Source organism: Vulpes vulpes, chromosome 8 (genome assembly GCF_048418805.1).
Source record: "Vulpes vulpes isolate BD-2025 chromosome 8, VulVul3, whole genome shotgun sequence".
Lineage (NCBI taxonomy): Eukaryota > Metazoa > Chordata > Mammalia > Carnivora > Canidae > Vulpes > Vulpes vulpes.
This window is the reverse complement of record NC_132787.1, coordinates 6,579,295-6,604,619: the sequence shown is the minus strand read 5'-3', so window position 1 is coordinate 6,604,619 and position 25,325 is coordinate 6,579,295. Positions and strand designations below refer to the sequence as shown.

Sequence of the window (25,325 nt, the reverse complement as noted above, 5' to 3'; positions counted from 1 at the left end):
CTTGGAAAAAAAAAAAAAAGAACACAGCCCCACAAACTCATTTATGTATTTGCTAGGGCTGCTAGCCCTTGGCAGAGTTGAGTAGTTGCAACAGCCTAAAAGGCTTTTATGATTTGCAAAGCCTAAAGGATTTACTATCTTTCCCAAAAAGTTCGCCATTCTGCTATAGAGGAACAAAGAAAATAGCACCAGATTTCTTATAAAAGCTACGCAAGACAGAAGATAAGATCAACCCAGAAGTTTTTACTCAGGAAAAATATCTTTCAAAAACAAAGGGAAAATAAAGACTATTTTAAACAAGCAAAAGATAAAATGTTATAAGGAAGCTCTTCAGGCAGAAGAAAAAAAAACATGAAAATTTGGATCAACACAAAGGAATAGAGTGTGAGAAGTGATAAAATGTAGGTAAAATACAAAGAATATTTTTCCCACGTATTAGTCTCTTGAAAAGATAAATGACTACAGTAAAAGTAATAAAAGCTCACTTGAGATTTTAGCATATGTAGAAGTGATATATGACAACAAAAACACAAGGATATAAGGGAGGAAGGAAATGAAAAATGTTATACTATTTGAAGGTTGGCTATGCTAAACTGAAGTGTCTATTACAAACTCTGTAGCTCCACCATCTCACACAGTAGCTGGTTGCTACATGTGGCTATTTAAATTAAAATTTGAGAAAATTAAAAATTTAGTTTTTTAGTCATACCAGCCACATTTAAAGTATTCAATATCCATATGTGGCTAGTAGTTACCATACTGAGCAGTGCAAATTAGAACAATTCCATCATTGCAGAAAATTATTTTGGAGGGCACCTGGGTGGCTCAGTGGTTGAGTGTCAGCCTTTGGCTCAGATCATGATCCCAGGGTCCTGGGATGGAATTCCGCATCAAGCTCCCTGCAGGGAGTCTGCTTCTCCCTCTGCCTATGTCTCTGCTTCTCTGTGTTTCTCATGAATAAATAAAATCTTTAAAAAAAAAAAAAGAAATTTTGGAAAGAACTGTTTTAAAGCAATACTAACGACAACAGAGCAAAAGAAAGAAAAGAGAATGAAAAGAGGAAGAGCTAATAATCCTACAGGTAAAAAGTAATCATTTAAAAATCCAATTAATGCAAACACTGGAATAGAAATAAGAAAAAGGAAACAGGGGGATCCCTGGGTGGCTCAGCGGTTTGGCACCTGCCTTTGGTCCAGGGTGTGATCCTGGAGTCCCAGGATCGAGTCCCACGTTGGGCTCCCTGCTTCTCCCTCTGCCTGTGTCTCTGCCTCTCTCTCTCTCTCTCTATCATGAATAAATAAATAAAATCTTAAAAAAAAAAAAAAAGAAAAAAGAAACAGAACAGATGGGACAAACAAAACAAACAGCAAGATGATAGATTGAAGACCAATCTCGGGCAGCCCCGGTGGTGCAGCGGTTTAGCGCCACCTGCAGCCCAGGGCCTGATCCTGGAGACCCGGAATCGAGTCCCACATCGGGCTACCTGCATGGTGCCTGCTTCTCCCTCTGCCTGTGTCTCTGCCTCTCTCTCTAGCTGTGTCTCTATGAATAAAGAAATTAAAAAAAAAGAAAACCAATCTTATCAATAATTATAAAAAATGTAAGTAGTCTAAATATCCCAATTAAATGTAGAGACGGTTAGGTTAGATAAAAAGTAAGACCTAAGCATATTCTAAATATAAAGACATAAAAGGAAAAAAATGGAAAAGCTATGCCAGGAAAACACTAACAAAAAAAGCTGAAATGGCTTCATTAACATCAGACTAAATAAATGTTGAAGCAATGGATATTACCAGGAATAAAGAAAAGCCATTTCATAGTGATAAAGTTGCCAATTCAGCAAAAGGACACCCTAATCCTAAATTGTCAAACACCTAATAGTTTCAAAATGTAGGAAGCAAAATCTAATAGAAATGAGAAATAGATAAATCTACAAATACAGTTTATTTTTTTTTACAAATACAGTTTAAATCCAAATATTAATGTATTGATATTAAATATAATTAGACTAAATGTTCTAGATAAAAGACAAAGGCTGCCAAATTGGATAAAAAGGAAAACAAAACAAAATCTGACTATATTCAATCTACCAGAAATATACTTAAAACTTAAGGAAACAGGCTGAAAGTAGATGAATGGAAAGGGATACATCATGCACCCCATTCAAAAGGAAGCAGGTGCAGCTATATTAATGTCAGTCAAAATTTAAGACAAAAGAATAAGAAAACAATCTAATAATGAAGAATATTCAATTAACTAGGAGTTATGACAATTAAAAAATTTAGATTACACTTATAACAGCATCAGAATATGTAAAAAATAGAAAAAAATTATCAGAAGGATAAATCCACAAATATAGTATAAGATTATAATAGCAACTTGTTGGTAATTTGTAATATAAGTAGAAAAATCACTTAGGATATAGAAAAATTTTATAAACAGTTTATAAATTTGTTTAAAAATTTATACTAATATATCTAAAACTTACATCCAAAAAAATGCAAAATATGGGCAGCCTCGATGGCTCAGCGGTTTAGTGCCACCTTCAGCCCAGGGCCTGATCCTGGAGACCCAGGATTGAGTCCCACATCAGGCTCCCTGCATGGAGCCTGCTTCTCCCTCTGCCTGTGACTCTGCTTCTCTCTCTCTCTCTCTCTCTCTCTCTGTCTTTCATGAATAAACAAAATCTTAAAAAAAACCAAAAAAACAAAAAATGCAAAATATATATTCTTTCATTTATATATATATAATGATTATAAATAAAGACTTGTATATTAGGCAGATTTCAACAAATTTTGAAAAGTTGATACTGAACAGGAAGTATTCTTCAACTACAGTGAATTTAAGCTATTAATCAATAATAAAAAGACAACCAGAAAATTCTCATGTTTGGAAATTAAAAAATGTGAATTTACTCAACAAATATTTAATGCATGCTTATTATGAGACAGGCAGTGTTCTAGGTACTTGGGATTGTATCAGAGAAGATAATAAATAGAAGTTTGACATACCAGGTATTGGAGAGAATATAGGGTAATGAGAACTTTTGCCATGCTGATGGAGTATGAATTATTACAACCACTTTTGAAAGCAATTTGATGTGTTCTAGTAGCGCTGAAGATAAACATACCCTATGACCAGCAAATCCACCCCTATGTATAAACTTCTGGAAAATTCTACTTTAGAAAGGCTTGTTATGCATACCGAGAGATATGTACTAGAATATTCATAGCAGTATTGCTAGTAATAACCTAAATTTGAAAACAACTGAACTGTCCATCAACAGTAGAATGCAACTGTAAAACAGATATTTATGCATTGCGGTATATTCATATAATGGAATAGAGAAGAACAATGAAAATGATGAAGCACAGGTACCTCAAGAACATTGATAACGTTTACAAATTTAATGGTTTGAAAAAAGGACATAAAACACTAAAAAATAGTGTGATTCCATTCATATAAACTTCAAGAGAATAACGTCATTATGATTCCATATACATAATGTTTGAAAATAGGCAAAGTCACCCTATATTGTTTAGAGATGTGTAAATATGTGATAAACTATATAGGAAAGTGAAAATTATTATCATGGCAATCAAGATAGGGGGTTCCCATAGGAGGGAGAGAGTGTGGCAGTGGAGGACTTTGGGGAGGGAAGATAATTGCCATATCTGTTTCCTAGATAATGATTATACATCTATTGCTGTTGTTCATTAAATTGTACATGTCTGGTTTATTTACTTGTATATAGTTTGTTATATTTCACAACTGATGAAGGCCCAAAAATAAAGGTAAAAAGGCATAATGTCAAGAAAGACATTAACATAGAGGACAGTGTAAATAAAGGTATGGTGGCATAAAAGTATGCTGGGTGGATGGGAACTACAAACACACTTGTGCCTCTAGAAGGTTAACAGTGGAGTAGAAAGTGCTGGGAAAAAATGAGGTTGGAAGCTATGGAAGCCTTTTGTACATTTAAGCTGGGCTGTGAGAAGGCTCAAATCTGAATTTTAGGTAGATTCCTCTAAATGCTGCAGGGGAGAAGGATACCCAAGGAGGAGAAAGAAGGGAAGGGGCAGAGGAAAGGCTGAGAGAAAGGAGCTATTAGAATCTTCTGGGCAGGAGATACCAAGGGCCTGAAGTATGGTGTCCCTTACAGAAATGCAGAGGAGGAAATGGATTAGAGAAGTATATGTGTACATTCTGGTAATCTTCCTATTTTGAAAAACACAGTCACTCCAGGGCTCTTTCAACTTTGGGTTTGTGGTTAAAATGTGGGTAGTATGGTGCCAAGATATCACAGAGCTAGTCTCAAGCATATATAAATCTATTTCTTTCCAAGCTAAACTCAGACAAGTAATACTCTCCCAGTTTTCAAGTCCTCCAGGCGACTGAGGATCCTTCATCTCAAATATCCATCACTCTCAAGAAGCCCTTTAGGTGGTATAGACATTTTAACAATGTTTGTTCTTCCAATCCACGAGCATAGAATGTTTTTTCCATTTCTTTGTGTCATCTTCAATTTCTTCCATCAGTGTTTTATAGTTTTCAGAGTATAGATCTTTCACCTATTTGGTTAGGTTTATTCCTAGGCATCTTATGGCTTTTTGGTGCAATTGTAAATGGGATCAATTCCTTGATTTCTCTTCCTGCTGCTTCATTACTGGTGTATAGAAATGCAACCAATTTCTGTACATTGATTTACACCTGCGACTTTATTGAATTTGTGTATAAGTTCTAGCAATTTTTTGGTGGAGTCTTTGGGGTTTTCTACATAAAGTATCATGTTGTCTGCCAATAGTAGAAGTCTGACTTCTTCCTTGCTGGTTCGGATACCTTTTATTTCTTTTTGTTGTCTGATTGCTGGGGCGAGGACTTCCAGTGTTATGTTAAATGATAATAATGCCAATGGACATTCCTGTCTTGTTCCTGACCATAGAGGAAAAGCTCTCAGTTTTTCTCCATTGAGGGTATTAGCTGTGGGTCTTTCATATATGGCCTTTATGATTTTTAGGTATGTTCCCTCTATCCCAACTTTGTTGAGGGTTTTTATCAAGAATCGATACTGTACTTTGTCATTTGCTTTTTCTGCATCTATTGATCATATGGTTCTTATCCTTTTATTAATGTGGCATGTCACATTGATTTGCAAACATTGAACCACCCTTGCAGCCCAGGAATAAATTCCACTTGATTGTGGTGAATAATTCTTTTAATGTACTGCTGGAGTTGATTTGCTAGAATCTTGCTGAGAATTTTTCCATCAATATTCACTAGGGATATTGGCCAGTAATTCCCCTTTTAATGGGATCTTTGTCTTGTTTTATAATCAAGATAATGCTAGCCTCATAGAATCTGCACATTTAATGCAATCCCTCTTAAAATACCACCAGAATTTTTCACAGAACTAGAACAAACTATCCTAAAATCTGTATGAAACCACAAAAGACCCAAAATAGCAATCTTGAAAAAGAAAAGCAGAGCTGGAGGCATCATAATTCCAGACTTCCAGGTATATTACACAACTGTCGTCATCAAGACAGTACGGTGCTGGCACAAAAACAGACACATAGATCAATGGAACAGAATAGAAAACTCAGAAATGGGCACTCAACACTATGGCCAACTAATCTTCAACAAAGCAGAAAAGAAGATTCAATGGAAAAAAGACAGTCTCTTTAACAAATAGTGTTGGAAAAACTAGACAGCAAAATGCAGCAGAATGAAACTGGATCACTTTCTTACACCACACACAAAAATAAGTTCAAAATAGATGAAAGACCTAAATATGAGCAGGGATCCATCAAAATCCTAGAGGAGAACACAGGCAGCAATCTCTTTGATCTTGGCTGTAGCAACTTCTTACTAGACAGGAACATTATCAACAACAGCCAAATTATGGAACTAGCCCAAATGTCCATCAACTGATGAAAGGATAAAGATGATGTAGTCTATATATACAATGGAATATTACTTAGCCACCAAAAGAATGTAATCTTGTCATTTGCAATGACGTGGATGGAGCTAGAGTATATCATGCTAAAAAGTACGTCAAAGAAAGACAAATGCCATATGACTTCACTCATATATGGAATTTAAGAAACAAAACAAGATGAACATAGGGGAAGGGAAAAAAGAGAGGGAGGCAAACCATAAGAGACTCTTAAGTGTGGAGAACAAACTGTAGAGAATGGAGGGATGGGCTAAATGGGCGATGGGGATTAGGAAGGACACTTGTTATGAGCATGGGGTGTTACATATGTGATGAATCACTAAATTCTATGCCTAAAACCAGTAATACCCTATGTGTTAACTAACTAGAAGTAAAAACTTGAAAAATGAAAACAAAAAAGAAGCCCTTTAAAAAGACTCATATGTATCATCCTGCCTTTTGCCTTCACAGGGGATCAGGGAATGATGCTGCTGTCTATCCTCTGTGCTAGGTTGTTTCAGAGATAAAAATCTACTGAGAGGGCAGCCTGGGTGGCTCAGCGGCTTAGCGCCTGCCTTCGGCCCAGGGCATGATCCTTGAGACCCAGGATCGAGTCCCACGTCGGGCTCCCTGCATGGAGCCTGCTTCTCCCTCTGCCTGTGTCTCTACCTCTCTGTCTCTCTGTTTCTCATGAGTAAATAAAATCATTTTTAAAAAATCTACTGAGAAGTTCTTTCTAGCCTATCTTCCTCTCTCACATCTCTGTTGATTACTTCCTTTCTTCCATTAGACCTTAGATTCAGATTATACTCCAGCATCACCTCCATGCTTCATCTCCAAAGAACCTTTCTCCATAATCACTCTTTCCAATGACAAGAATTTCCCCCCAAACACTAATGAAAGTCCGTAAGTGTGAAGCATAGGGGACTTATGTCTCACAGACCTCATTACAATTAAACACCCGGAATTTCAATGTTCTAACCATGTGAAATTGTGGGCAGTTTATTATCAATCACACCTGGAGGTGCCTTGTATGGTTCTCATTATTCTACAGAACTGCAAAAGCCAGTAAGAGGGAATTAATTTTTAATAACACCAGAAGCAGCTGGAAGCAGGTGTGTGATATAGTGATAGATAAGCTGGGATGAATGGGAGAATGGATATGTGACTCAGGATCACACTTGAGGGGAAATGAGTCCTGGTTTGGTATATTCATTCTGGTAATCACCAGTAAAGTCACATAAAATTGCCCTCTGCTTCTTAGAGACCCAGACAATACTGTTGAGAATAGAAAGGCCTTACTGAAATTGTTCTACTAAGGTTGTTTAGGGACTAACTTTGACTTCTGGAATATTGTTTTTCTGATCCGTGGTTGATTTTTTTTTAAAGATTTTATTTTTTCATTTTGATATATAGAGAAAGAGAGAGCCTGAATGGTGGTAGGTGGGGGTAGTAGAGGGAGAAGCAGGCTTCCAACCAAGCAGAGAACCCAACTTGGGGCTTGAGTTGGGACTCCAGGGACTCCAGGATCATGACCTGAGTGGAAGGCAGATGCTTAACTGACTGAGCCACCCAGATGCCCTTGATGTTTGGTTTTAATTTGGTTTTGCTATTCTAGAAAGTTTTATCCTTAGATCTCCTTTGTTATGTATTTGGTCAATGTGGAGAATTTTCATTTTTGTTTGGTTTGGTTTTAGAACAGAAGTAGAGAAAGCACAAGCAAGGGGCAGAAAGCAAGGGTCAATTTTATTGCAGTAAAAGGTACCCTGAACTAACATTACCCTAAATTACTAGCCTACTAGCTCAGGAACTCAAAGGGAAGAGAAACACTAGCTTGTAAAGCACAGTAACCTTCCTATTCATAATACCCTTGTCAGTTAGCTACCAATCTTATAACCAGTAGTAGGGCATTTTTTTTTAACCTGTCTTTGGTAGATTAAGAATATAAATCAGGAGTTCTCCCTAACATATAGGATGGGGATACATTCTCAAACAACACTGATGGGGGGTGGGGAGAAAGCATGCAGTTCTCTGACTTTGAGTTCTGACTGAAACTTGGCTCCACTATCTTTGTGACTTTGATGGAGAGGGTGGTAGTATATACCAACGGGGGTTCCAGTGGGTGGGCAGGTGATGACTCATTTCAAAGCCGTAAGCACTTTCCTATTTTACAAGTAGATACTTCTGTGTGTCTTACAGTAAATATTCCTTTTTTTTTTAAAGGCCACTAGTAGGGTCATTTAATTGTGTGAACATAAGCTTTAAATCACTAACGTAGATGGGTGAAACCAAAGAAGCTACGCTGCTCTCTAAGATAAGACAGAGTTGGAGCTCTGCAGCTACATGTCCTTAAGGGAGATGTTTCTTTTTCCTAGATATGGATTCAGGCTTCATTCATTCATCTATTCAGCAAATATTTATTGAGCACCTATCATGTGCCAGGCACTATTCTAGGCTCTGGAGATATCAGAGTGAATAAAATCCAACATCTGCCCTAATGGATCTTACGCCCTATTTGAAAGTGAAAGACAACAAATAAATAAACAAGTAAAATATAGTGTAACAGATATTGACTGTTCTTCTCCCTGTGGAGAAGAGTAAAGCAAAGAAAAGGGACTGGAGAGTTCTGGAGTAAAGGGGGATCCTTGTGCCTGCAAGAAAAAAAAAGCAGGGGATGACTAGGTGGCTCAGTGGTTGAGTGCCTGCCTTTGGCTCAGGGCGTGGTCCTGGAACCCCTGATGGACTCCTGCATCTGGCTCCCTGCGTGGAGCCTGCTTCTCCCTCTGCCTATGTCTTTGTCTCTCTCTCTGTCTCTCATAAATAAACAAAATCTTTTAAAAAAAGAAAAAAGAAAACAAAGCAGGCACTGTGCCTATAAATTGTGAACTTATGGTTGACCATAGAAGATGGAACTGTTTTCACATAAGACTTTTATTTAAAACAGGGGCTTCAGGGTCTGTGTGAAAAAGTTGGGAGAAAGACCCTTCTCCTCACTTCTGCCTAAGATCCAGCACTGCTGCAGTATTTTGAAGATGTGGATTACCTTCTGGAAACCCAGTCTGGGAAACCATCATGAATACTAGTGTGGTCCCCATTTGTATGTATTGAATAGAAGCCTAGGGCACCTTCACAGTGGCTGCTAAACTGTAGCTGGCAGTGCCTTGGTCATAGCAAAAGAGATGTGGTAAAAACTATTCTTGATAGTATTTTTAGGGTGTTTAAGAGATTTGGAGAGAGCACAACTATATGTGTTAGTAAGAATGAGACCCACAAAATTTTGTATGAATTGTCTACAATAGAATACCTTAGACTCCCTCAACATATGACAGGAGAGAAGAGGCCTGGAAATTTGCATATGTCAGTATATAGGAACACCGAATTTCTAAAAATTCATTTAAATGGAAGGGCAAAAAAAAAAAAAAAAAAAAAAAAAAATGGAAGGGCATATTTCACTCAGCATATGAAATAAGTCAGTCAGAGAAGGATAAACATATGGTCTCATTCATTTAGGGAATATAAAAAAATAGTGAAAGGGCATAAAGGGGAAAGGAGAAAAAATGAGTGGGAAATATCAGAAAGGGAGACGGAACATGAGAGACTCCTAACTCTGGGAAACGAACTAGGGGTGGTGGAAGGAGAGGTGGGCAGGCGGTGGGGGTGAGCACTGAGGGGGACGCTTGATGGGATGAGCACTGGGTGTTACTCTATATGTTGGCAAATTGAACACCAATAAAAAATAAATTTATAAAAAATAAAATAAAATAAATGGAAGGGCAGACATACCAGAGTCTGTGCCCTGTCCAGATACTTGGGACATAATTTCCTCCAAATTGGACTGATACTCTCTGGGAGAGGCAATTTGTCAAGCAAAATTGTCCCATGGAACCAAAAATTGTGAGTGGCCTTCAGTGGTAAAGCATTATCAGTGCCTGATGAGGGTTGGGACTTGGGGCCAAACCAGTCCCTGAGCTGATGGCAACTTTCTGGGCCGGGGGCTGGGGGCACAAAAATATATAGAAAAGATGGAAGGTACATGAGGCCCTGTTACAGGCATCACAGTTGGCTCCCGAGCTCCAAATGCCAGTCTGTGGCCAACTACCCAGCAACACTTGGACTGGAACTAGCCCTGTCAGAGTAGCACAGGATAAATGATTGAATGTACACTGAGGAAAAAAAGCTGTGCTGCAAGTGCTGACACAAGTCATGCAGAAAGGGGAGATAGGGTGAACACCAGCACGACAGGTTTAATTGGAATGACAGGTGATCTTCAGTGGAAATTCAGACTGCGTAAGAAGGAATTCTCACTTTGAGTAAAGTTAATATGGAAGAGAAAGAAATGTGGGGGGAATGGCCTTTTTTAAGACTCCTAAAAATGATTTGAGGGCACAAAGCAACTGAAAGTCTTGCTCGGGCTCGTGTGTGTGTGTGTGTGTGTGTGTGTGTGTGTGTGACTTCATGGCCATGTCTGTGACAATAGTACTCTGGAGACTGTGGACAGTTGGACACCCTCTCCAGCTAGAGGCTCATAATGGCTCAGGGTCCTTGCAAACTACCATGTCCACTTCTCTGTACAAAGGTAGAGGAAATGAGCAAACAGGTTGTCTGTAATACCAGGCAAAGCACCCTCTCATGATGAGAATATTTAGTCTATGAGACAGACCGAACCTACAACAATGAGTATTCTCGTCTCTCTTGAACCTCTAGAAAAAGGCCCCTGCCTATGACAGTTGGTGCTCTCGCTACCAGTGCAGAACGGAGGGCAAAATCAAAGATGCTGAAACAAGGACAAAAGTTCCTTCTCATAAAAAAAAAAAAAAAAAAAAAAAAAGAATACATCCAAGAGGTGAAGTGAGCAGGCGAGTGAGAAAGCAAGGGCCAGGCTTGAGAGAAAGTATGGGAGTGTCTGCAGTGAAAGGAGAGAGAATGGCAGCTACAGCTCTGTCAGGATGTGCGAGATGAGGAGAGGAGGAGGGAAGAAAAGTTTAAGATGTTTTGCTCTGTGCTGAGAATGTGAATTCCTTTAGAGTTTTCCCAGAGATTATAATAAAAATAAAGCGCTTTTAAATTCTTTTGGGCTGTTGGATGTGTTTCTTTGGAATGTGACATCATGATGGGATGGGCTTCAAGGTAACTCCATGCCATACAAGTTACATCTGGACAGAACTGTCTGGGATGGTTGGACGTAAGGTGTAGCAGTTAGCTCCACCTTGATTTTGATCATCACTCTCCATCTGGGTCAAGGCAGCATCTTCATCCTGGCTGTTGGATTTATAGTGCAAAAAGTACACTAACTATATAAAAGACAGACTGGAGAGAAACTGGATGCCAGAGAGGAAAAGAGCAGAAACTTCTAAGAGTCACAATTCTAGTGAGAATGTGATGGTTAGAACTAGGTGTGCCTGACAGTAATCTGTATCTGTACACTATGGAGTCTCTTCCCCACATTGGCTCATGAGACTGGAATGAAGGAATAGACCACCTGGAGCAGTTCCCTGAAGATAAAAGCAAGGAGCAGAAGGGATTGTTTTTTTCTTGCTAGATGGCATACATGCTATGTGCAAATACGCTAATGACGTGGCCAGAGTACCCATTCAGCCCCCTTTTGTTTGGGAATGGATCCATTCAATAAATCCTAGGGCACTGGTGTCCAGAGATCCCGGCCCTGAAACCTGGCCAGCTGACGGAGGCTTCTTTGCACCCTGTATCTGTCCCCTTTTATTTTTCAGAGGCTAGACCCTCCTATTTTCCCCAGTCCCATTTCCACACAGAATTCCTAAAATGATCTGGTTCTGAACCTGATGCACCAGTAGTCTCCTCCTCACATTTTCAAGTCCTGCTACTAGTCTACTCCCCCAGGTCCCACCTACCCTCGGCTCTCATACGTCTGACCTGGAACTTGACTGGTTCAGCCACACCACTTGATCTCTGCACCTGTATCCCATGTTCTTTCGTGCTTCTCCAAGATTTTCCTTCCCTCTAAGCTCAGACCCCCTGTACTCTCAGCAGACTTCCTCCTAGCATCTCCGGGCAGCATAATGTAATCTTACGCTGAAAGCCTTGACATACATGGTATCCCCAACAATAGTGGCAAAAAGCCCTGTATGATGACATAACCCAGCTCCTACTGTACGGGGACCATGTTAAATGTAAGAGTAAGACTAAGGTGGGAAGCCCTATATTAGGGAGAGGGTCATTTTTATGGATAAAGGCAGGGACCCACTTGAAGGGTGAGATAAACTGGCAAGATGAAATCAACCATTTGAAATACTGATCAAGAATGTGAAGTAACACAGGATCCCTGGGTGGCGCAGCGGTTTAGCGCCTGCCTTTGGCCCAGGGCGTGATCCTGGAGACCCGGGATCGAATCCCACGTCGGGCTCCCGGTGCATGGAGCCTGCTTCTCCCTCTGCCTGTGTTTCTGCCTCTCTCTCTCTCTCTCTGTGCGACTATCATAAATAAATAAATAAAAATTAAAAAAAAAAAAAAAGAATGTGAAGTAACAGACCCAGGCAAAAAGCCCAAAGTCCTGTCTTCTCTGGCTATAGCAGAACTCTCCAGGGAAGGATGAACCACAGGGTCAAACCCATATGCCCTGAGAAGATGCTTTCTATAGTATGATGAGGAAATTACACCGTGTAAGCTAAGCTGTGTGTGTATGTGTGTGTCTTGTCTCCATTTCTAGTTTTCCTATACTTTTCTTGGGCTACTTCAGCTGTGCTTAGGAAACCCAAGGAAAAGCATTTCTGTCTTCTCCTGAGTTTTAGGACTAACCCCATGGGGAACAGAGCACCACAAGTTTGTGGAGTAAAGAAAGGAATGAGCAAGCAAATGGGATCGAATCATTCGTTTTAGAAAATATCATACTGCAGGGTTTTTAATTTGTTCACATATTCGTTCTGGGAAATCAAATTTCTAATGGCTGCAAATAATACTTCATAATTTCAGCCATCCCTTAGGTTAAACTTTCTGCTATTTAGGTTACCTCCCCACTAATTTCTATTTTAATAATAGTAGAATAGACATAAACCAGACAGTTCTTTAGTGCTATAGTGCTACAAAAGTTCCTCTGGGCCAGCCCCACTCCTCCTTACGAGAGTACACAACCAGGGAAATCCCAAGGTAACAAGTCGGCTGTTGTTGAACTACTAGGGTACAAAACATTTCACGCAGATCTAGCTCTTCCCCATCTTGAAGTGGTCCAGTTTGTTTCTCCTCTTTAGATTTATTTCCTCGTGCGAAATTCACTTTTTGCTCCTGACCACCTGGCTTCTCCCAATTTGCTAGGGTCCTTACTAGTGAGTGTGCTGCTGCCCAGGTGCTTCTGCTTCTCAATCTCAAGTCAGATCTGCAAACATACTAAACTCAGAGTTTCTTCCTCCTCCCCTTTCCCACTCCGCTCCTCAAAGAGGGAAAGCGGTCACTTTTGTGAGGCACTTGAGGATGTCTGTGCAAGGACACTGGGCCCTGGGGGTGGGGGAGGGGGACCGCCCTCACACACACTGTCCCCATCCATCCCTTTCACCCCTGAGCTGATGCAGTGTCAGGGTTAGAGATGATATTGTAGATTATTCAATCCAATCCCCTAACAGATGAGGGAAATTATTCATCCAAGGTCTCCGCACTTGGTCTTACGGCCAAAAGGCCGAGAGAAGCGATATCCAAGGTCTCTGAATTAAAAGGCGGGAACAAAATCGGACTCGGGTGCCCTGAAGTCGGCTGTGTGGGCTGCAGAGCTCTGGAGGCGGGAGCAGGGGCGCACCGCGGTTCTGGGCAAGGCTTCATCCAACCAACAGAGAGCGTCTTACTTACTACGCGCCAGGCACGATTTTAGGAGCCGGGGACTCCGGGGTTGAGGGCGGGGAGCCGAGGGCGCCCGCACCTTGGGGAGCTTCCGTCCTCAGGCCTTAAGTGCTTGGCCTCCTCGGGCTGGGAGGCCTCCCCGCGCCCCGGGCGGCGGGCGGCGGGCGGCGGCGGCTGGCTCAGCCCGGAGGGAGTCGCGCGCTTGCTCTGCTTCCGCGCGGCCTGCGGCGGGGGGGGCGCTGCGGAGGCCGGAGCGAGAGGCGAGGAGGCCTCCGGGGCGCCCGCCCCGCGCTCTGCACCGCCGCGGCCGGGCGGGGCCGGCTCCCGGGCGCCTCCGGGCCCTTCGCCGTCGTGCGCGCGGCCGAGGGCAGAGCGGCGAGGCCCGGCGCTGGCGCCATCCTCTGACCGAAGAGCGGCCGGGGGGGGGCTCCCAAGGCAGCGGGCGCCGAGGAAGGACGACGTCTCGGTGACCGGGAGGTCCGTGCCGCGCTGCCCCGGCGGAGGCCCCCGCAGCGCCCCCTCCCCGCCCGCCCGCCCCACTGCAGCTTCGCCGCCGCCCGCCCCGCTCGTCGCCACTTCCCGGTTGCCATGGAGACACACGTCATTTACGTGCCGTGCGTCGCCTTGGAAACAGGGGCGCATCCGCGGCGCGGCTGGGAGGCCCGCCCCTGCCACTCCAGGCACGCTCCGGGCGCTGCCGGTTCCCGGCGCGGGTAGTCCCGAGCGGTCGCCGCCGCCGGCCTCCGCGAGCGCCTCGGGGACCCCGAGAGCCCGCGGGCACTCGCCGCTCGTGGCGCCCGGAGGGCGGCGCTGACCCGGGCGCAGTCCGGGCGGCCAGGCGGGGGCGGGCGCTCGGGCCCCGGGGCAAGGCGGAGGGTCCGCGTCCCGCCGGCTCCTCCCGGCCTCCTCCGACCGCGCCGGCGCCCTCGCTCGGCCCGGGACTCGCCTCTCCCGTCGGCTCCCCGCCCCTCTCGGGAGCCCCCTCTTCCCTCGGCCCCTCCCCGCCACCCCCCCCCGGGGACCTCTCCCCCGTCCCCGTCCCTCCCTCCCCGCCCCCACCCCCGACCCGCCCCCGACCCCGGGGGCCGGGCTGGACCGGACCCAGAGCCGCCACCGCCCGCTCCTGCCATTCAATGGAGGACGGTCCGCTGGAGATCATGACCAAGGACGGCGGCGACATGCCGGCCCCCCTGGAGGTGTCCGCCGTGCCGGCCGTGGGGGACGTGATCTCCGCGGAGTACAACGGCGGCATGAAGGAACTGATGGAGCACCTGAAGGCCCAGCTGCAGGCCCTGTTCGAGGACGTGAGGGCCATGCGGGGGGCCCTGGACGAGCAGGCCTCGCACATCCAGGTGCTCTCGGACGACGTGTGCGCCAACCAGCGGGCCATCGTCTCCATGTGCCAGATCATGACCACGGCGCCCCGCCAGGGCGGTCTGGGCGTGGTCGGCGGCAAGGGGAGCCTCCCGGGTGCCCCGCGAGAGCCGGAGACCCCTTCGCCTGCGATCGGGGACAGCGGTTTGCTGGGTCGCGATCCCGAGGACGAGGACGACGATGAAGAGGAGGAGAAGGAGACGCCCGGCTCCGCCACACCCACTAGTCACTGTGAGCGCCCCGAGAGCCCCTGTGCCGGTCTCCTTGGGGGGGACGGGCCACTTGTGGAGCCCCTCGACCCGCCCGACATTACCCTGCTGCAGCTGGAGGGCGAGGCCTCTCTGTGAGGGGACTCCGAGGGGGCGCCACTTTCCCGGGCTGGCTTTGGGTTTCCGAGCGCATGACGCGAGGGGACTGGACGGGGACTGGACGGGGACTGGCCGGCGCGGTGCAGCACGCTTCCCTCCGACCGCTGCTCCCGCGGGTCGGGCAGAGAGACTGCCTCGAGGAAGGATGCATGGGGTGAAGGACCTTGGGAGCGTCAAGAATTCTTTCTGCCTAACCAGGGGAGACCTAGCAAACGGCCGAAAGGTGAGGTTCCGGGAGAGGAAGCGCCCATCTCTGGACTCCCATCCATCCCCTACCCTGCCCATTCCCACCCCCCACCCCCACCCCCACCCCCAGCGAACAGGAGAACCCCTGAATTGTGTAAATAAAATTCTGCTTTTTCTATTCTGAAAAAGGACTTATCTAGGACTATGGCAAATAATCTCTAACGATTTACCTAGAAACTAAGGAATTGGGGGTATTCTGTTCTGGCAACAGAAAATTTACCCCTTCTGCTGAAATCCGAGATATTCAGCGCTCTGCAGAAGCCTCTCCCCCTCACAGATCTCTGCGGCTGCTGATTGGTAAAGGAAGCTTGAGGAGGGAACTGCAGCCCTAGGAATCTGGGTGAATGGGGTTCCGCGGGCCCCCGGGCTGGGAGGAGCTGGCTATGAATGTGCATGAAGACATAATAGCTCAACCTCTAGGATTTTTGCATGCAGAGCGGATCCTGCCTTGTCACTGACTTCATCTGGGATTGCTTTATCCACTCACTGGGGCTTAGAGAACAAAGAGCCCAGTACACAGGCAGAGACTTGGGGTGCTCAGCAGCAGCCCAGATTTAGGGGACGTTTGAGGGACTCTTGGGGGCCGCAGCCAAAAACTGTCTCTCTCCTGGCTACACCCGCTTAACTTCAGTTCCTTTTCCTGTCGATCTGTCCCTGCCCGCTGCCTCTCGGTGTTGCCTCCATAATGTCTTGTGTGTGCTATGTGTGTCGACTTGTGTAGTAGTGTGTGAGCCCTGAGGGGCAGGGCTTGTGGCTCTGGTGTTAGGTTCAGGGGGCTTCAGATCCTTCTGTGAGCCCCAGGCTATCATGGCGCTTTCCCCTGTCCTTTCCTCTTTTCCCCCACAACCAGGGCATGGAGCATGTGGCTGTCCTGAGGTTCTTAACTGATGTGCCTCCCTCCCACCTCTTCAAGTAGTGACTTTGTGTGCCCTTTCTCCTCCGCTGTGTATTCCTTCTCAATGCTTTCCTTGGTGTTAACCTTAATAAAGAGGCGTCATCTCCCCTCCTTGCTGACTGGTACTAGGGGGATGTCAGGGTGGGGCTTCTGGGCCCGCTACATGCTACATGGACCGGGGCTTAGGGGGGGACTGCAGGGACCATGCCTTCCCTCCTCTCTCCTTGCCTCCAGTTCCAAGGAGTTGGCTGACCCTGCCCTGGTTGGGACACGCGTCGCCAGCTCTGCCTCCTTTCCCTTCCATCCTGGACTCTGAACTCAAGCTGGACGGGGGAAGGAAAGGGGTATATGCTGAGTCTCCCAAACTAACCAGGGCTTTTAGTAGCAGAACTCCAGGTGTGCAAGTGACTTCTTTTCAGTGAAGCGCCTGCTCCCTCCCTGAGAGATGACTTCCAAATCTGAGTCCAGGAATGGCAGGCATGACACCTGTTCCATGGGAGGGTTAGGGGTGGGGTATTGTGGGTATTGTTCCAGAGGGATTGCCCAGGATCTCTGAGAGGAGAGTGACACATCACAAAAGAAAGCACAATAACTGCCTCAAGCCCCTAGTGGAGAATGCCAGTAAGGTATTCCCTGTGGAGCTCAGACTGACATCGGCTCTAGTCTGCTCCCTTGGGCCGTGGAATTTCCTAAGGCTGCCCCAAACAAATTGGGGAGAAGAATGTGCTGGAGTGCTGTGGTGTATGCATATGCGTGTGCGTGTGTGTGTGTGTGTGAGCACACGTGCCTGTGGAGAGGCTGACAGAGCACTGGAATCACAGATCTGGGTTTGAATCTCAGTTCCAACACTGAATGACTGTTTGAGACTTGGTTTGCTGCTGGAGACTTAATTTCTGCAGGTGTAAAATGGGGACAAGAAGTTGTTGGGGATAAAAATATCTAAGACCTGTAGTAACTCTTGTGCAAATGTTAGTTCTTTTAATGGTTCTCTTGGGATGGGGTGATGATGGTAGTGACTGGCTCCTCTGGGAAAACAAAACTACCTAATGAAGGTTCTAGAAGCTCTCTTTTTATATATAATCCTTCCCTGTCTAAAGAACTCTTAACTTTCAGGCTAGTCAAATAAAGGAGGAATGACGAGATTCTCAAGGTGCTTTTCATCATAGATGTCGTGAAGTTACGGGCCAAAAAGGTCTTGGGGACTAGCCCTGTATAGGATGACGAGAGGAAGTTCTGGGTTGTGCAGTGGTTGGGGAATGTGTGCTGGGTCCCAGAGAGGACAGCTAAAGTATATTTGTGGGGAAGTATCCCCAAAGGCTGGGAGATAGTTTCCCGTCATAATTCCAGCATTCAGCACCAATAACAATGATAGCTATCATTTACTGAGCACTTACCATGTGCCAGACACTGTCCAATTTTTTCCTCCAATGAGAAGAAAGCACTATTTTTATTTTCAGTTAACAGTTCCAGAAACAGCTGCCAAGACTTTCTCAAGGTCACACAGATAGTACTTGGCAGAAACAGGACTTAAACCCAGGTCTTCTGACTTAAAGAACCCGAAATTGGAACCGCTGTGCTAACTGCTCAATTATTTAGACCCTCAGTTCCCTTATTTCCCCAGTCAAGCGTCTAAGAGTCCTGAAAAGGAAATGACATTAGCTTTAGTCCCTTTTCATCCTTAGAACAAGAAATTCCACTTCAAGGTTCTGTTATTGGCCCTTATCAAAGTCTAGTGGATGATAATATAATAATGGCCCCGAGAAGACGGCCTCCTAGATCTGCTTCTCGAGAGGAAGAAGCGACTGCCCCCAGATGTTCCCCAACACAGCTCCATCGTCGTGCCTCTTTCCTGCTCCCTACAGCTCAGTTTCTGCAGAGTCTGACATGAATCCCAAGGCAGCTAAGCCCTTTAGCCTCTATAGAAAGGTCTGGTTGAGCTCTTTACCCTTCGGCTCCATTTCAGTTCCCCTTCCTATGCACTTTGTCCTAAATATGTCACAAGTCCCTTAGCTTAGGTCCTTCCAGAAGTTCTCTAGCTATTCCTCTCAAGTCCAGATAAAAATATCCCCAGAAAAAGCAATTCTTCAGCTCTTTAAAGTTACCTTCACCAGCACAGGTTGGTGTCCCACCACCTTATTTCTCCCTCTTCCATATCCTTCTCTTGCGTTTCTCCTTTAGGATGCTCCTGATGAGTGAGGTTTTTTTTGGTATATGTTTTTATTGGAGTTCGATATGCCAACATATAGCATAACACCCGGTGCTCATCCCGTCAAGTGCCCCCTTCAGTGCCCGTCACCCAGTCACCTCAAGATAAGCGAGTTTCAGGTGAGATTCCTAACCTGGGACTCAGGGACAGGGTCGTTATTGAACTTCAGGGGGCCATAGCCTCTGGAAATTGAATGAAAAATTATAGAAGTGTGAACATTCTCTAGAGATGTCTGTTGTTTCAACTTAATGCTTAAAGGCAAGAATTAAGTAAAAAAGAACCACTGAGCTAAAGAGTAATGAGACTTTTTAACTTGAAGAATACCGAGCAAGAGATGACCCTGCTGAGCTGGCGCTGGCTGGCAGCCCTATGGCACCCCTGCCTCCCGGGGCCTCCTAAACACTTCCTACGGTGAATTTAAGTCTTCACATCAATCTGTTTATTCACCACCTATTCAACACATTCAAATTATATTGACGCCCATTAAAATATGCTAGTAATCCTGTCCCCCATCATTTTCAAGTCTTCTCGTACTTGGGAATTTGCCAGAGCACTGTTGATGCATAAGTGTGAGGAGATGAACCCCGCACCCCCAAAGTTTTGCACTGCACTTTATGTCTGGGCCTCACTTAACACTGCATGTGACTTGTCATAACTCTTTCCATTTCTGGCACTTCTGTCTCTCATCAGTCTAAGGGAAATCTCTCAGGGTTAGCTCTTAAACTCAAAATGAAAAGACATACAACTTCAGAGAAATACGCTACAACTTTAGCCTGGTACAAGTAAAATCTGTTCTGGAGAAATAACTATTTTTATAAGAGAGGCAAAATGGCGTCTAACATAAATCTGCATTTTTATGTGGCCTCAGTCTCACTAAAGACTGTGGTCTCTCTGCTTGACATGTGTAATGAAATGGTTCACCTATAAGTTTTCCCAGAACTAAGGAACAGTTCTTCCCCCAATTTTTGTAATTTTATACTTCCTGCAAGATAAAAAACTGCTTGTATCTTTGAAAAGGAGGGTTTTCCTAGGCATCTTTCCACATGTACATGCCTAGGGATAGAAATTCAGCCAAGATACTGTGTGACAGTAAGAAATGATATAGAAGTATAAAAGGAGTAATCTTGAATCTTTTATCCCAACTACCATTTTCTCCCAGCTTCTATGTTGTCCCCGAAGGTGGATTCCCTCACAGAAACACAGCCTTTCTGCTTGGAAGCACTGTCCTTAGAGAAGGAAGTCTGCTCTGTAAATGGGGCTGTCATGGTGCCACCTGGCGAGCAATAGGGACATTACAAGGGGACCCTCGGTGAATTTAAGGCTTTCAATTCAGCAAGTGCTACCAACTGCTTACTAAAAGCCTGGCTCTTTGTCAAATAGTGGGTATGTGTGTGTGGGAACAATAAATAGAATGTATTTGAACAATATAAAAACTGACTGCAATAAACTCCTGGTCTTCCCTGGCCTCTCACACACCTGAAATCCTGAAGATTAGTCTTCCTAAACCACAGCTCGGAACACACATTCTCCTCAGAAATCTGCATCATGTCTTTCTTACTTCCTGAAGTAAGTAAAATCCAGTGGTTGTAGGGAGCCAAGGTTCTCTTGGCTAACACCTTAGCGTACTTTTTTTTTTAACCTATACATTTATTTCCCAGGTACCTTTTCTAACCAACCATTCCATTTTTGGAGACCTCTATGATCTAGTCAGCTAGATATGATTCCCTAGAGTACCCCAGTTCTTTGAAAATCTGGATAAGTCCCTCCTGACCCTTGACTCCATTTCTCTTAGTCATTCTTCCCAAATGCAGAGGAAGGATTTCTGCAGGCTTGGTCACCTCCACCAGCTTCTAGTGGGGTGTCCAGGAAGGCTGCTTTTTCCTTCTCTTATTCTACCTGCAAATGTTGGAAGTCCCCCAGAACAGTATGCACACATTTTTTATTATGAATTTGTGTTTTTACTTTTAGGAATTGGGTTCATTGCTTTCATCCAACTCTTAAAGGGATCTATAGAACAAAAAGTTACCAAACCCAGCTGTCAAATAAATTATTGACCATTCCCCAGAAATGCCCATGTTCCCACAGATTCTTTGTTCATTCCCTTCACTCTTCCTGCTCCATTCTGTTTCTGCCAGTTGGAATCCTACCAGTTATTTGAGGCTCAAGTGCTACTTCTTTCACGGAGCCTTTCCTAATGTGATCTCTTCCTCCTTTAAATATCCAAATCTTTTGGGGACAATTATGATATTTTTCCTTATTTCTGTTGTTTATGTATTTGTTATTCTCCCTTCCAGAGTATGAATATCCTGAGGGCTAGAACTTCTTATGTTTATAGTCTCTTAAGTATTGACCTTATTTTACTGACTTTAAGGCACCATCAACTGTGTGACACATCACTCATTATTTTAGATACCGTTAAGAAAAAAATACAGCCAATTAAACCTTATCACTTTACTTTAAATTTTCATATGTTTAAAGAGCTCATGTAGATTTATTTAGAAATGGAACTTTTTTATTTGGTATCCCTACAATGCACACAAATATAATTGAAAGTCACTATGGTATTCTTATAATTTGAGTCTGATGCTTATGAATCACTTTTGACTCAGGGTTGTTGATGTCTGTATTTTTCCAAACATTTCTATTCTCTGGGTCATTCTGAGTGGTAGTGAAGCAGCATTTCTTAAAAAAAAAAAAAAGAGCTTCACTATTGTTTCTGGCAATTTCTTCCAGGCCATAAATCAATTCTGCAAGTTTTAAAGCTGGGGCCTTTTAATCTTGTCAGAAAGTGTTCAAGGAATATAGTCATACAACAACCAGGACTAATATTCCTTCAAATGGTTGTTAATGGTTAATTAACAGAAACATCAATTGTAGATTTCCAGTCATACTACCTGAATGACAACTAGGTTCTGGCATGTGTAGGCAGTGACAACTATGTTATGACTGCTGTTTGGCCAACAGTAATTGTAAGCTGATATTATTGATTATAAGACACATCTCATTTCAGAAATGCTAAAATGGGGGGAGGGAGTATTTGGAATTAATGAAATTAGTAGAATGGGAACTTTCTCATAATAGGCAGGAAATATTTCAACCTTAAATGCTTGAAAAAGTATAGGATTTGAGAGCTGAGAATAAAAAAATATATTCCCGTCTCTTAGAATCTTTAAAAATGTTACTGCTGAAAGAAATCTTACTGATGATCATACAGGCATTTTACATATAACTCAGATGTCTGAAGAGACTGCTTTGTCACTTAAAGTGTCTGATTAAAATTGGCCCAAATTAAAATGTCAAGTTCTGGGAATTCCACAACATTCCATACAATTTCTATAATATCTTATAGTTTATTGTGCTTCTACTTCTTTCTGTGGACTCCACACTCCTGAGTCCATACAAGCTGCCTCAGTTTCACTTCTTATCAGCTCTGGGACACATGAGACAACCCTTTCACTGATTTCAATAACAAATACAGCCTTACTAGGCATTTAAAATATTTTTACAGTAGATTTGAATTTAAAAAAATAGAGGAGTGATCACAAGGAAAGCTCCCATTGAGTTTATATCTTTGACAGGCTCCTCCACCCTATCCTGCCTTTACTCTCTTCTTCCTCCTGGTTGCTCTGAAGTAACAAGCAAATTATTTCTCTTGAGAATAGTTTCTCTTCCATTTAGTCCCCTCAGTGGGAGAAATTTACCTTATTTCCACTCCAAGTACTTTATAAAAAAGTATAGTCTCCTATAGTGAATATATACGATGTCACTGCATATAATTAAAAAACAGATGAGATGACATGCCCAAAATTGAATAGTTAATGATAGTATTAGGACCAGAACCCTATTTGTCTAAATTATATAAATCAGTGTTGGTTTTTTCCCCATTAAATGGTACTGCACCCTACTTTGCTATAAGTGGTTATAATATACTAAGGGAAGCTTATGGTAGCTCAGCTTCAAGAACAAAAAGAGCAACCCAACATTCTTTTTAGAGGAGGTAATTCTTATAAGCATGATGGAAGAAGACATCCTAGAAGGGAACCATGACTGAGTCGATCTTCCAGCAAGTATTTACCAACTGCCTACCGTGTATCGTGGAAGATGGTAGGTACTGGGGTAGACTCTAAGAAGTCATGGTGTCTGCCCTTAAGTTGCTCACAATCTAATGATAAGAGAATGATGTGTTCTTGAATTGGGACAGAGTGCTTCTCAGATGATTGAAAGGAAAATCTGTTTTCTGTAAGCATAGTCAACTGAATTAAGAGTACTTCAATTTTAAAATGGAAATGTGTGTGTGTGTGTGTGTGTGTGTGTGTGTGTGTGTGTGTGTGAGTGCATGCACGCGCTGGGGCCAAGGAGTGGGAGAGCCAAGGTAAAAGAAAAGTAAAGAAATGCTGAGAAAACCCACAAAATTTTATACTACAGAGGACATCAAGTGTGACACTGGAACAGTAGCCGAGCTGGCATCTTATAATTCTCTGGAAAAAGTAAGTAGAAAGGGGCTGGGAAAAAAAAAATACTTATGGCTTCTACATCAATGCACAAACTACAGGCAATGTACAAATAGAACTTGAGATTTTATACAATGAGGAAAATAATTTCTCCCAGATATAAAGAAATTTGGTAGGATGGGACTCATGCCTGGAACATGACAGTGAGAAAAGGTGTGGAACACTGTTCCAAATAAACAGAACAGGTTTCTAATGTACGACTGGAAAGGAACTGGCAGTCATGTAATCCACATCACATGTCAATGGGGACAGAAAAAGCTTCTTTGCTGTGATCTACATAAAGTCAGCCCCTGCTCTTAGCATTTATAAAATTAAGAAGGAAAGGAGGAAGAAAAAATGTAGGGACAGAAGGAAAAAAAGAAGTAGACCAAAGAAAGTAAGTGGGAGGAATAAAATAAAAACAAAAGAAAATAATAAAAGGAAAGTCTGAGTAGCAGTTTGCATCATGAAGATACTTTTACATGGGATTTTATATCCTTAAGAATGGAAACAGTAAAGGAATTATTTATGTGAAGATAAAGGTGAGGAAAAGAAGTGACATTATTGTAATAATGTGCTAGAGTCTGCCAAAACAGATAAAATGGATTATAGATCCCAGGAACAAGTCATGAAACTGGCACAAAGAGGTTCCAGAAGTGAGGGGAAGTTGATTTAATGTAATATAATCCTTCAGAAGGAAGAGGATAGCAAATTGATTCTGGATCTAATTCTGACCCACAAATATGGAATTGGCTAGCAAAATGGGGGTGAGGAAGATCTTGAAGGAAAGTAATTTTGCCATTTTGGTTCTTCCTGATAGCTAAGGAGGTAAGGTCAGATGTTGTTCAAGGCTACTGGAAGGATGACTTCAAATAACTAAAAGATATGATTTTCATAGCTTGCAATTTTATAGGGGGAAAAGGCTCAAGGTAGATGGGATTCTCTTAAGAATGAAATTTAGTCAGTACAATTACTTTGGAGTCCAATGAAGAGGACTGGATGGAATGACCACAGGGACCTTGCCACTGAACTCAGATTTAGAGAGGTCAGGCAGAGGGTAGGCATAACGAAGAGAGTAGTCCACATGTTTCAATGCCTTCAAAAGTACAGACCATAAGGCAAAAACTGGTGGATTTGATAAAACAAAGATTTATATTCTACAAAGGGGACCATGGACAAAGCTAATAGGTAGATGACAGAATGCAGAAAATATTTGCTTTGTCTAAAACTGACAATCCTAGAATTTCCTAGAATATACATGGAACTCCTGCAAATGAACAGGAAAAGGATAGCAACCAACAGGAAAAAAAAAAAAAAAAGGTGCAAAAGATATCAACAGGGATCCCTGGGTGGCTCAGCAGTTCAGCGCCTGCCTTTGGCCTGGGGCCTGATCCTGGAGTCCCAGGATCAAGTCTCGCATCAGGCTCCCTGCATGGAGCCTGCTTCTCCCACTGCCTGTGTCTCTGCCTCTCTCTCTCTATGTCTATCATAAATAAATAAATAAATAAAATCTTTAAAAAAACAAAACAAAACAAAAGATATCAACAGGCAATTTAAAGAATAGGAAAAAGCTATTATGCATATGGAAATTTGATCAAAACCATTAGTCATTGAATGCAAATTGAGCCAATAATAAGATATTAGTTTATACCTATCAAACCAGCAAAACAGAAATCTAGATAACTACAGATGTCAGTGACGTGGAAATCTGCTGCAGGACTGGTTTTGCCACTTCTGGAAAGCAAGCTAGCATTACTTGGACACATTAAATAGATTCATACCCTAGAATCTGGTAACCCCTCTCTTAAGTAATATAAAACAAATTCCTTACAAGTTCAGAAGGGGACTAATGTGATGTTCATCACAGAGTGTTTTGTAGTGGCATGGAGTTGGGGGCAACATGGGTGCTCATCACTGGAGGAGTGGATGAATATAATGTAGTGAATGCATACCATGGGATACTAGGCACCAGTGTGAAGTAACATTAAATGTTAGCATCTGGCAAGATGGA

At 43.4% G+C, this 25,325-nt stretch overlaps 1 protein-coding gene across 1 annotated transcript; it reads left to right on the top strand.

Annotated features, from left to right (window-relative positions):
• Positions 1-14,285: 14,285 nt before the first annotated feature.
• CCDC184 (coiled-coil domain containing 184) lies at positions 14,286-16,729 on the top strand. The gene has a single exon (XM_026000206.2). The coding sequence runs from the start codon at positions 14,869-14,871 to the stop codon at positions 15,454-15,456; it is 588 nt and encodes a 195-aa protein (XP_025855991.1). The 5' UTR covers positions 14,286-14,868; the 3' UTR covers positions 15,457-16,729.
• The last annotated feature ends 8,596 nt before the right edge of the window (positions 16,730-25,325 follow it).